The sequence below is a fragment of the Mustela erminea genome, chromosome 2 (assembly GCF_009829155.1).
Source record: "Mustela erminea isolate mMusErm1 chromosome 2, mMusErm1.Pri, whole genome shotgun sequence".
In the NCBI taxonomy this organism is placed as follows: Eukaryota; Metazoa; Chordata; class Mammalia; order Carnivora; family Mustelidae; genus Mustela; species Mustela erminea.
The window spans coordinates 161,251,086-161,264,047 of record NC_045615.1 but is presented as its reverse complement, the minus strand read 5'-3'; the positions used below and the strand labels follow the sequence as shown (position 1 = coordinate 161,264,047).

At 52.0% G+C, this 12,962-nt stretch overlaps 1 protein-coding gene across 5 annotated transcripts in view; it reads right to left on the bottom strand.

Annotated features, from left to right (window-relative positions):
• FRAS1 (Fraser extracellular matrix complex subunit 1) overlaps positions 1–12,962 on the bottom strand; it is a 416,244-nt gene that overhangs the window by 74,378 nt on the left and 328,904 nt on the right. For all 5 annotated transcript variants that reach the window (XM_032334686.1, XM_032334684.1, XM_032334685.1 and 2 more), the window contains 5 exons: positions 12,787–12,940; positions 11,335–11,598; positions 9,148–9,336; positions 7,660–7,779; positions 7,223–7,402 (listed from right to left, as the gene is read on the bottom strand). In XM_032334686.1, the coding sequence (XP_032190577.1) occupies positions 7,223–7,402; positions 7,660–7,779; positions 9,148–9,336; positions 11,335–11,598; positions 12,787–12,940 (907 nt within the window). The remainder of the gene's footprint in view (positions 1–7,222; positions 7,403–7,659; positions 7,780–9,147; positions 9,337–11,334; positions 11,599–12,786; positions 12,941–12,962) is intronic.

The following is a 12,962-nucleotide window of genomic DNA, read 5'->3' as shown; positions in this document are numbered from 1 at the left end:
CAGAGATTCCACTTTGGCTGTTTTACATTTAACTGGGACATCAATATCACGGACTTTATCTTTCTTAAAAAAAAAAAAAAAATCAACCCGCATGGTTTACATTTGCAACTCTCTTTATCATCTGAAATTTGTCACCTAGATACAACAGCCTTCTGCATATTGGGGCATTATTTTCTTTTGATGAGGAGGCATCTGATATTTCTGTGCTTGCTACCTCAGCTGTTGACAGGCAAGAAATGCGGCCCCTGTCTTAACGCTTTGTCTTGTGGATCTAGACGGAAATCCATACATTCTTTAAAAATTTAATAACTTTGGACTGTCTGCACTGAGAAATTTAAATCTCTTTCCCTGCTGTGAATCTATCCCCACAGCTCATGGGGAAGCACTTGTCTGGAGTCTCCCAGTCAACTGGTCACCCACTTCCCTGTTCTCTTTATACGCACTGTTAGTCTGAGAGTGATTAAGAAACGTGGTAGATTTTTCCTTCTTGGATAGCAAGGTTGGGAATGATCTTTTCTTAACATTTCTTATCGAGAAGAAACTGACATATAATAAATTGCCATATTTAAAGTGCACAATTTCATGAGCTTTGGCACACCCGTGAAACCACCACCTTAATCAGCATAGAGAACATATCCATCACCCCCCAAATTTCCTGACACTAATTCTTCCATTCTTCCCTTCCTTGTCCCCTACCCAATCCCAAAGCAACAAAGCAATTATTTTCTATAACTATAGATTGGTGGGATTTTTTGTAATTATTTTCAAATAGAATCATAGAATATATACTATTTTATGCATGCTTTCACTTAACATAATTATTTTGAGTTTTACCCATATTGCAGCATGCCTGAATAATTTTTTTCTTTTTTATTACTGAATAGTATTCGATCGTACAGCTGTGTCATACAACCAATGTGTCAAACAAACGACGTGTTTGTTTCTCCACTCACCTGTTGTTGGACATTTAGGTCATTCCTAGTTTTGTGCTATTGCAAATAAAGCGGCTATGATCCTTCGTGCCCAAGTCTTGGTATGGGCATAAGTTTTTATTCTTGGATAAATCTCTAAGAGTGGAATGGTGGAATTATATGTTAGGTACCTGCTCTACCGTCTCGGAAATTGCAAACTAAGTGGGTTTTTAGAACTATTTGATAAATATAGATTTTATATTTTGTATAAATACAAATATAAATTTTTATAATTTTTATAAATTTAAATTATATATTTTTATAAATATATATAAATAAATTTTTTATATTTTAGAAATATAAATTTATATTTTTTAATTTTATAAATATATATTTTAAATATAAAAAATATATAAAATATTAAATTTATATTTATAGATAAATATAAATACAAATTTTATATATAAATTTTATATTTATAACGTATTTTTCTATTTTTCTATTTCCACTAGCAGCATATGAGAGCTCTAGGCTTGATCTTCCCAGTTCAACCGAGCCAACACTGAGCCAACACTGAGTACCTACCATGTGCGGAACACTGTTTCAGGCTTGCTTATACACACTGAGTTTTCTCTTTTAACGGTTCTGGGAGGTCAAGGTTGGCATATTACCTCCATTTTTCTCTATTGTGACACGAGTAAAATTAGAAAAGCAGTGTGACCTACTCAAGGTCTCACACAGCGAGTATGAGGGCACCACCAGGGTGAAATGCAAGGTTGTCCAGCTCCAAAGTTAACGCTTGCCAGGAATACTCTTCGTACAACTCATCTAACCTTTTCAGGCTGGGCAAGGAGCCTCTTGGATTTTACTTTTATCCTTTAATTTTTTTTTTCAATATAAGAGTAACACCTGACTATTAAAGAGAACGTGAAAAAACCAGAAATGTGGTAAAGAATCCCAAAGCCACTCACGGATCCACCCTGAACTATCACCATCGTGATATTTTTAATTGGATCGTTTCTTCTAGAATACTTTTTTGGCTGTAGCATTTTTCTTGTCTGAAGTACTGATTTTGATGGGGTATTTAATATGATCGCTTGAGTGATGTCCCTGACTTCGTGCCGGAGGGTGAGGAGGGCCACGGCCTCCACACAGAAGCTTCAAGAGGACGGACTCCTGCTGTTTCGTCAGCCCTGGGCACCTGCAGCGGCGCTGGCACACAGTAGGCGCTCACGACATGCTTGGTGAACGAACCCAGCTGGTTGCTCTCGAAGAGGTCCCACCGAGCACAGATTCTCCGTCTCTGCAAACTTAAATAAATATTCGAGCCTTTGCTCATTGGGCGTCGGAAGACGTAAGCTGCTCACGGCCAAGACGGCGTCGCCCTGCCTGCCTGTGAGGGCAGGTCGCTACCCTTCGAAACATCCTGGAGGACTTGCGTGGCACCGAGGACATTGTCCCTTAGGAGCCTGCTGGCTGAGCCCCGTGTCCGGCTGTGCCACGGAGCCGCACACCGACCCTGTCCGGGCTCCAGCCCCCCCGCGGGCGGCCCGTCGGAGAAGGCTCAGTCCGGGTGAGGGAAGCGTGCGCGGAGGCCGCAGCCTGAAGAACTGCTTCCCAGCAGGCCGGGAGGCCACTGCCTCGGCCTTCCCGCGTCCCGCAGAGCCGGGGACGGCGCCCTGCACGCGGCCCGGCCCGGCGCAGGCTGAGGCAGTGGGAGACCCTCACTCTTGAGCTCCAGCTTCCGTTCAAAGCCCCTGCAGGGCACGAACTGGGCCCCGCACTCCCGCGCTCGCACACTGAAGTCCTCACCCTCAGTACCTCACGCTGTGACCTTACGGGAAGCAGGATCTTTGCAAACGCACGTGGTTAAGACGTGGTCATTGAACTGGGCCCCAACCCAGTCCGAGGAGCGTCCCTAGAAGAGGGGAGAGTCTGTCACATGCGTCCACGGACAGGGACAGGGCGCGCGCCCTGTGAGCGCGAAGACGGTCAACTCTGAGGGGCCAAGGAGGGAGGCCTGGGAAGGGTCGTCCGTCACCGCCCTCGGGGGGATCACGACGCTGCGGACAGCGTGACCTCCGACGTCCAGCCCCGGATCCGTGGGACAACGCGTGTCCTCTGTTAGGTTGCCCAGGCCGTGGCACTGTGTCGCGGGAGTCTCAGCCCGCTCGTAGCTCCCTGCTCCTGGGGAGAACCCAAACGTGTCTCCTCTCTTGTCACCAAGTGAGAGAGGACAAGGAACGCCTCGGAGGAGTCCTTCCTGACTCACCCGCACGCCTCTCTCAGGCCGACCTCGCCACCGTCCTGTCCTGCCGTGTCGTGTCGCGGAGCCATGTGTGCGCGTGTCCACCTGCGCGTGTCCCCTCTCCCGAAACCAATGCTCTCCCCGCGGGGAGCCGCTCAGCGGGTGTTCGGGGAGCTGAGACCCGGGGTCGTGCCGGGGCCGCTCGCCCCCGTCCTGACTTGGACACAAACTTCTCCCGTCCGTCCCCCCCCCCCGAAGCCCCCGGATGCCGGGGTGGGGGGGTGTCCCGCCCGCAGCCTCCTCGCCGCCGCGTCTGACCACCCTCCTGCCCGGGCTGCCGACGCCATCCGCCGCGATCCTCCCAACACAGAGCGCGGCGTGGGGCTCCCCTGGCCTTTGTCGCTTATCGCCGGCTGGGAAATGACAACAGTCACAGGAGTCACTTGGACCCGAGATGGGAGCCTCGTCTCGGGGTTCACTGAGCCATTTAGGCCATCAGGGCCCCCACCTCTGGGAGAAAACTAACTTCTTGTTCAAGGCACCACAGCTTGGTCTCTCCGCTTCAGAGGCTTAGCAACTCTCCAATCATGTGACTTCTCACTCCGATGACACGAGAAAAAACGGTCCTCAGAGTCCCTGAGGTGAGGCTGTGGCCCCGCAGCCTTGCCAAGGGCACACACGGCCTCGCTGTCCCGCGACGCCCCAGAGGCGGCAGGCCCGCTGTGTCTCCCCACAGTTCGCCCAGGCACGCGGCGCGCTGCCTCTCCTCGCGGGAGGAAAACGGGGTCTGCAGCCCTTCCCCCGTCTGTCTGGCAGGGAGCAACCGTCCGACCCACGGACCGGACGGCCGCGAGCGGGTCCACTGCAGAGCTGCCCCGTGAGCGGGCATGTGCGGGCGCGTGGGAGCCGACACGTCCGACAGGCCACCAAGCAGCTCCGACGCAGGACGGGCCTGAAGTCCGCGCTCTTCTCGGAAGGCACCGGCCGGGCCGCCCCCCGCCGACCCTCCTCACCACTGAGGCCAAGGGGGAGGCGCGGGGTCCCTCGCCTGAGCTGCGCCCGCTGCCTTAGGAAAGGGATGTGAGGTGTCACCGTGCATGTCCTCTGAAGGGACACGTTCCACATCTAAAAAGAATCAAGTTCATGACTATGTTCTCACTTAGGGCAGGCGGGGAAGATGAGAATTCTGGCCAAATGCAACAGAAAGGACGCAGAATGGGCTTGGCGGGGCAGGACGGGCCGAAAGCCGGGGTCCATTCGCAGTGGGAAGGGTCCGCGAGAGGACAGGGGAGGGGACGGCCTCGGATCTGGCCACAGAGCGTGACCGGAAGAGGGGCCTCAGAACACCTGCGGGGGGCGCGAACCGGGGTTGGGAAGTCCGGCCGGTGGCAAAGGGCAGTGCAGGGTCGTGTCCGGGGAGGGGGGCACTCCTGCTATTTTTGCAGGTGCCTTCGCGAGAGAAGGGAGAAGTGTGGCCACCACGAGCGTCTCTCCCTAGGCAGCCCAGGCCTGGTCTTGGCAGCCAGAATCCAAGCCCAGGGAAGGCCGAGATTGTAAACACTGAACAGGAGTAAGGGAGGCGGCCGCACACGGAAGCCCTAAGAGCCCCGGGTCAAAGACGAGTGAGGGCCGGGAGGGACCCGCAGCCCGGCCGCTGGCGGTGCCTTGCTGGGGCTCCGAGCTTTCCGAGCTGCAGAGCGTAGGGGCAGCTGCCCTGCACAGCAGCCACGTGTCCGGCCTTTCATCTTCCCGAGATGCAATCAGCAGCCTGACGGGATTCTGGCAGAGGCAATTAGCTCATGAATTAGTTATCGAGTGTCTTCGGCAGCCAAGGTCTTGGGAGTGCTGACGTGTTTTTCTCCCGGGACCTTCAGGACGAAGCGTGGGCCGCTTGCTCCTGTGCACAGGGATTTCGGCCCATCTCTCCGGCCTCCCCACACCCCCCCCCCCCCGCACACACAACCCCTCCCCGTCCCCCAGCCCCTCACCTGCCCGTCAGCCCCTCACCTCCTCTGCCAGGGCCAGGCCACCCTCCGCCCCTGGAAGCTCCTCCGCACAGCGCGCCCTCCCGTTTGCCCTCCACGCGCCGGTCTCGCTGCCTCCGGAAGGGACGGTGCCAGGCGGATCCCGCCCCGGGTGGGGGAGGAAACCCACGATCCCCAACTGCAACACCCTCTCCTTCTCACGGCCGCACGGCGGGGCCCGCAGCCTCCCCGGACTCTGGTCAAACGTCGCCTTGTAACACGGAATCTTCCCCTCCCCGCTCGCTCCCTGCACCCTGGCGCACTCTTATTCTCCCCCAAAATACACATCGCCACGGATACCCGATCTCTCCGTCTTGTTTGCTCATGGTCTGACCCCCGGTATTAGAGAGAGTAGAAGCCCGGTGAGCGCGTCCCCTATTCTGTGACTCCCCCGGCGGAATAAAAGAAGGATTTGGAACCTAAAATCCAAAGGATGCAAACCACCGGGGCCTCTACGGTGTACGAAACAAAGACAGCTCCACCTTTAGACGGCTCGTGGGCAAGTGACTCCCGGGCCTCAGGTCCATTGGGCGGCCGCGTCCTGCAGGTTCTGCCCCCCTAATCCTTCCCACCCCACTCTCCACCGACTGCTGTTGACTGAACACAGTTCACCGGGCGCTGGGTCTGAGCTCTCACACGGTTCTCCTCTTACCTCCCCCTACCGCCCCTCCAGGGGAAGCTTCACTACCTCCTCCTGGGCCGGACGCGAGACGTCTGACCCATCGTCACTGCTCCCCTCGCCTTCTTCCTGTCCACCTGCTGGCGCTGGATCGCGGTCACTTTCCTTCCCTGCCCAGAATTCTGCAGTGACTCTCTGTCACCTGTTGAGTTACACAGGGATCACTCATCCCAGCTTTCAAAACCTCGTAAGACGGGCGCCTGTGTGTCTCAGTGGGTTGAAGCCTCTGTCTTGGGCTCAGGTCATGATCCCAGGGTCCTGGGATCGAGCCCCACATCGGGCTCTCTGCTCCTCAGGGAGCTGCTTCCTCCTCTCTCTCTGCCTGCCTCTCTGACTACTTGTGATCTCTGTCTGTCAAATAAATTCTTTAAAAAAAAAAAAAAACCTCATAAGATCTCAGTCTACCGATGGGCCGCATCTACTCCTATTTCAGAATATAAGCTTTAGCTAAACCTGCCCACTCACTATTTTCTGAATGTGCCCATGTGCCATTCCCATCTTTGAAAGTAACACCATGTCTCTCTGCTCAAACTTTCCTCCCAAGCACCAATTTTTTTTTTAAGATTTTATTTATTTGTCAGAGAGAGAGAAAGAGAGAGAGAGCACACGCAGGGGGAGCAGCAGGCAGAGGGAGAAGCAGTCTCTCCACTGAGCAGGGAGCCCAATGTGGGACTCAAACCCAGGACCCGGGGACCATGACTCAAGCCGAAGGCAGAAGCTTAACCGACTGAGCTACTCGGACATCCTCTAAGGGAAATTTTAAACAACATCACTGTGCACCCTCCTACCTAATGCAGCCTCTCCCATTTTTGATACCCAATGCAGTATCTCCCTTCTAGGATACCAGGTTTACACAGTTCAAAAATACCTGCGGTATTCTTCCCTTATCAGTGTTTAGAGGCAGAGGCTCCTTGTCTCGTCCAACAGAGCACACTGGAGGGTGAGGGGCCTCCTCTATCTATTTTTGCCCCCTCAGCAGAAGCTCAACTAGAATCTTGCCCAATACACATGCTCACTGGCTATTTCCTGAATTACAGTTTTTAAATGTGGTGCATCATAACGGTGCCAGGTGTTCAGACGTTAGAAGAACGGTTCTGCAGTGTTTGCCCTAAAGGAATTGACCATCTGGTCATGGAGACAAGGCTGCTTACATAAAGTTGTAATTGTCTGTTCAACTTCCAGCAAAGAATTATTGAGCACCTACTGTGTGCCGAGTATGATACAAAGCAGTACATAATGGTCAAAATCAACAAGGCAAAGATAACTATTAACCAAGGCAGGCTCTAGGTGTGTGTGGCTTACCCCCAACACTTACAAATCCCACCTTTTGGTTGGACGAAGCAAGAGTGGACAGGCTCACCTGGTGAGGCGGCATGTTCCAGGTGGCCCAGCTCGGGCTGTCTCGTGATGGTATAGACCAGGTCTGTCGGCGTACTCTCCTGGTCAGTGGCGGAGAGCTGCAGAGCGGTGATTTTCTCCACTGAGTTCTCATCCAAGACCAGCCCTTTGTTGGTGGTGATGACTGGTGGGGAATTGTCTTCTGAAAATGTCAGAAACAGTGATTGGAAAGGGGTCCTTTCAGCCTCCTTCCTTCCGTTCCGGGCCTGGGGCCCAGGAGTAAAATCAGAATAATGCTTGGACCTGTCCCTCAAAGACAGCCCCAAGGAGCCAGAGCTTCTCGCTACAGCGGGGACAGGGCTCCAGAGTCCCACGGAGCTGGGTAACAAGGTGAGCCCAGTGTACACTCTATGACCTCAGACCTTCTGGAATATTTTTAGAAACCCAATGCCCCCTTACCCAAAACGCTGATGGAAAATGACTGGCCCATCAGCGTGTTGCCTTCTCCATCAACCACATCAAATTTAAAAGCGAAGCTCCCGCCAGATTCTCCTTTCCCGTGTCTGTATTCTACTTGGCCTGTAAAAAAGGACAAGATAATGAAGATTCTCGATCAGCGCTTTCTGCCCTTATTTCTGAAGCGGGAAGTGGGGATCTGAGCGGTATTCACACCATTGACGCCATTAACACCTTCCTCTCTTGGGCATGGCTTTCGACACGTTAATCTGACGTTTTCAATTCCTCCCTTTCCCTCTCAATCTTGACTTCCTCCTCATCAGAAACACTCTCATAATGAAATCAGCCCAAGTACCACCGTCTGTGGAGGCTTAGCTTATGGGAAAGACTCGAAGGAAGTAGCCACACGGAAAAGGCGCAGCGACGGCACCCGCCTCATGGGCCCAATGCCAACGTCATGCAGCCCATGTTTTCCCAGAGCCCCTCGCTCCCGCCTCCCAGGGCAGCCTTAAGTCATTTCTGGGACAACACCGACTACAGCTCCAACCAACAAGTTAACAGACCCATTCTACACACTAGTCACAACAATCCACGGGGAGAAGCATGAACCCGAGATTTTTGTTCAGCCTCCGCATCCCCTCCAGGTACCTCACGATGTAAATGTAACCAAACATCTGGGGGGAGGTTCCCAGTCTCATTCTTACAAAGACACACTGAGGCCAAGAATAATTAAGGAACTATTACCCCGTGGTCCACTCCGGGCCCTTCGGTAAAGGACAGACAGGCCCACTGAGAACTCGGCTGTGACCCATCTGAGTGCCAGCGCATGGACGAGACCTTTATTTCTGCTCCTCGGGGCCATGTTTCCATCTCCAAATGGAATCGCACGTTGTCCCATGACTTTGGGTTACTTTTTCCCCCCACGATGTAACCTTCCCCCCCTTTTTTACTCCTGAAAGAACTGTACAGTAGCGCCGGAGCATTTAACGTTTATGCTTCTACGTCACATCAGCATTTCCTGGAGGAGGGATGAGCTACGTCATCTCCCCCGGGCAGCTCCGATTTACGCCCTTCCATTTTGCTGAGTTCATTAACTTGTGCTCTTTGGGGAGCTGAAGAGAGATGTAAATCGCTCACCTAAGGCAGGCATAATTTCCACCTTAATCCATCCCAATTCACTTCCTTTTCCCTTTCTCTCTCACACACACTTTTTAGCATCATAGCAAGTCAAAATGATTTTTTTCCCTCCATAAGAGCCCCAAATTTCATCAATGCTATGTCAAAGCATGAACACATTTTAGCCAAGAAGGATACTCTTTTTTTTTTTTTTTCACAAAAATTGGAGGAGACAAGAAAGAATAAATGAAACTATAACCAGCTCTCATTCAAAACAAAGAGTGCAGTTTACTGCCACAAGCACCAGGCATTTAACTCCCATTTGCTACTGTGGGTGGACTCTGAGTCCGGGCAGGTGCAGGAGAGCCGGCTGACCTTGGCTGATGTCGGCCTGGGTGAAGCTCCGGACGGGGCCTTTCACGGAGATTTGCTCGGGGTTGTCATTCTTCACCATCTGCAGGCTCCCCACGCCAGGATCCTCCTTCATGATGTACATCACCTGCCGGTCGTCCGAATCGGTATCTGTCACTCTCAAATGCTGCTCTGTGATGCGTGCTACAGACCCTGGAAGAGTGGGAGAGAGGAGGTCATTGTCCATCACTGTCAAGTGATTTCAGGTGACTAGAGACTAAATGATCACACATTGCCTGGGTTTAAGTGAATACTGGGTGCTTGAGCTTCTCCATCTCCAACTGCATACATTTTAATTTCCCTAAGTGAAACAATCCCAACTTCCCAATTTGTTAATCCTCCCTTGGGTTTAGATCTGAGCCCTTCTCTCTCCTGATCCACTTCACTGTCCCTGTGCCGTGCGCACTCTGCTCCTGGGACCTAGCAGTTACCCCTCTCTAGACTGATGTATCAACTCCTACATCTTTGGTGAAACCTTCTTGGACCTAACTTATTTACCATCTTGAGATTCATTAAATCATAAGCAACAGATTTACATAAACTTATAAATGTATCTTGTTGCCACCTCAAACCTAATAGTTAAAATCAACATTTACAAGATTATAAAACAGGAGGCTCTGAGTCCTGGGCCCTAGAAGGCTATGAAGGTTGCTGGGGACGGCGGTGAGACACAAGTAAGTGCTGATCACCTCTTCTCAGGGCCTTGCCCCTCGCTTTCCTGTCCAGCTCATATTAAAAATAGTAAAATCAGGTGAAGTAGGTGCTTGTCATTCATGTGTCATACATCCTAGTGTTTGGCTGAGCCCTGGGCCTCCTGTGCGTTCCTGCCGGTAATGCCAACGACACAAGGCCGAACTATTCTTCCCCAGGCCATTCTCAGCAAGCATCCCCGAGGGATGAGGTGATAATCTTCCTCTGGGACAAAGATCAGGCTTGCTTATCATTACTGTCACAGGGAGAGACCCCCAAGCTCAGCGTTCCTCTTCTGTAACGCCCCCCACTGCACGTGAAGGCTTCCATCCGGGCCTTCGGCATCGTCTCCACCAGTCTTGGAGTGCCGAGCGAAACGATACAAAGTTGCTGATGGCAATGCTGCCCATCGTGCATGAGTAACAAAGTATGTGGTCTCTGACCCAGGAGTCTCTTGTCTTCTATCAGCACCCATGAAACACCGACGGGCTGACTGACTAGCTTGTCAATAGGCGAGAGGGAAATCTCAGATTGATAATGGGGACCTTGGGGAATCTGCCAATTTTCAGATACCATCATGCTGTATAGTTTTCACTACAAGACACATATGAAACTAAGGGTAGATAAACACATAGGACCCCAGTGGGATGCAGATGTTCTGGGGGGAAAAGGCGCCCTCTGTAAGAGACTCCCAGCTGCCCACTGATTCAAGACTGACACGTCACGGGTCCTTCCAGGCAAACTTGCGAGTCTTATACCCTAGGATACCACATCTAGTGACTCTCAGCTATTTTTATAATCTCTTTCCGTGTATGATGGCTTCCGAATTGCACCCCCCATACCCCCTGCCACTTGAAAATAAGCGTCTTGTAAGCTGTGTTGGATTTCTTCTGTTGCTGTTGCCGTCGTATCCCGTGGGGCTGCTGGGCATGGGCCGTGTTCTAAGAAGCCTGGCCTGAGTAGCTGGATACACGGAGGTTTTAAGGGCCCTGGAAGTGCTCTAAACTCTTCTCAATCTCTTCTCAAATTCACAGACAGTTACACAGAGATTAACATTGGTCACTCACAACGCTTGTGTCCCTACAAGAACAGCTCTCCCCACCTCCGTTCCCTCTGACTTCCGAAGGCCTCGTTAACACCCGCCCGCAGAGCTGGCCCGCACACCGACAAGGACGGACACCCGCCGCAGAGCTGGCCCGCGCACCGACAAGGACGGACACCCGCCGCAGAGCTGGCCCGCGCACCGACAAGGACGGACACCCGCCGCAGAGCTGGCCCGCGCACCGACAAGGACGGACACCCGCCGCAGAGCTGGCCCGCACACCGACAAGGACGGACACCCGCCGCAGAGCTGGCCCGCACACCGACAAGGACGGACACCCGCCGCAGAGCTGGCCCGCGCACCGACAAGGACCGAGTGGAGCGGAGGGACCGCAGCGCTCTCTCGCATCCCCGCGGTACCTGCTGAGAGCTGAAGGCCTCGGTTTACGGCCACGTTGGGGGAGCCGCTTGTAGGCAGCTCTATGTAGATCTCCAGCCTCCCGGTGGCCATGTGGAGGCCGTCCGAGAGGGAGAACCGGAACTCATCCACTGCCACCCCGGGGCCAGCAGGCATGTACCCGACCAGCCCGGCCAGCACATCCTGGTAGGTGAAGGAGGAGCCTTCAGTTAAAACCCTTCCATTCTCCAGAGGCTCAGAAGCAGTTTCCCTCCAGAGCAGACGGCCTGAGGAAGAGAGTAAAGAAAAACAAAGAAACAAAAGTAGAATACATATGGCACCAAAGAATGGCCCGATTTTTCAGCTAGCATGAGCCTGGGTAGACTGTCCAGCACCTCACAGGCTCTTGGTGACACACACACATAAATGACCAATGACTGAGAATTTTCTGTAGAGGCACAGGGGGCTGCTCTGCGGCCTCATCTACAAATAAAGAAGATAAGATGCAACCTTTCCTGTTCAAAAATCTCTTAAGGAGACACAATTCATGTGGTAATACAGTGGCTTAGAAATCGAGTCTCCCTGCATGAACTCAAAGTCACTGCATTAACTACACCTTATTTTCCCCATCTGCAAAGTGCAAACGGTGCACTTCTGCTGCTTTCCCTCTAGGGCACCTGGCAGGGGAGAAGGGACTGTTTTGAATTCCTTTTAAATTCAGAAGGACACTAGACATCTTTGGGTGGGAGCATATTTTTCTGTTTTCGAGGGTCATGTGTATCATGATGGGACAGTTAAAGTGCTTCATTAAAGTAAGTAAAAGTGAAGGAAGATAAAACACAATGACCAACAGACTCTTCTATTAACCTTCCATCGACAGTGAAGCTTCATCTTTAAAAGACCACGGGGTTATGATACACTAACGTACCCCCCGGGAGATGAAAGTTCCAGAGCTTTGGCTAATACCAGAGGGACGGCACTTAGAAAAGAAGTAGGTAAAAGATTCCCATGGTGGTTTTTACCTCTGGTTTAATCAGGAAAAGTGCTTTCTTTGCAAAAGGATCAAGTTCATAAAGACATCCAGCTCACCTCTAACCTGATGTGAACACTTGTGCAATTAATAGCAAGGAGGCCACCCTGTTGCTTGCATGAGGTGGCCCAGGACCATTCAGTAATGAAGCCTGCTCTGAGAACAGAACTCTAAACCTGTCTTGCCCGAGGTTATATAAGAGAGCAAGAAAACAGCTGAAATTGAATTTCCGAGACACCAATTACCTGGGATTCAGACTTTTTAGAGCCACTGGTGTCCACGGTGACCCCAAAGAATATTGGCTAGCTGTGAATCTGATTATACTTTGATGCAAAGAATGGGCTACGCACAGGCAAAGTGCAGGAAAAACCAACAGAAATCTGTGCTTATTCTAAAGTCCTAACAGCCTTCTGGATTAAGAAGCTTGCCATGCAGTTGGTCCTACCGTGGTCGGGCTTTTTTGTCAATACAAAAACCAGCTCATTATCCGGAGTGTCCAGGTCCTGCAGGCTCAGGGAAGAATTGCTTATCACCACTCCCGAGCTCAGCCGCACGCCGAGGGGCCGCAAGGTCACCCTGGGAGGCTCGTCGTTCTTTCTCTGGTGAAAGCATAAACTATCA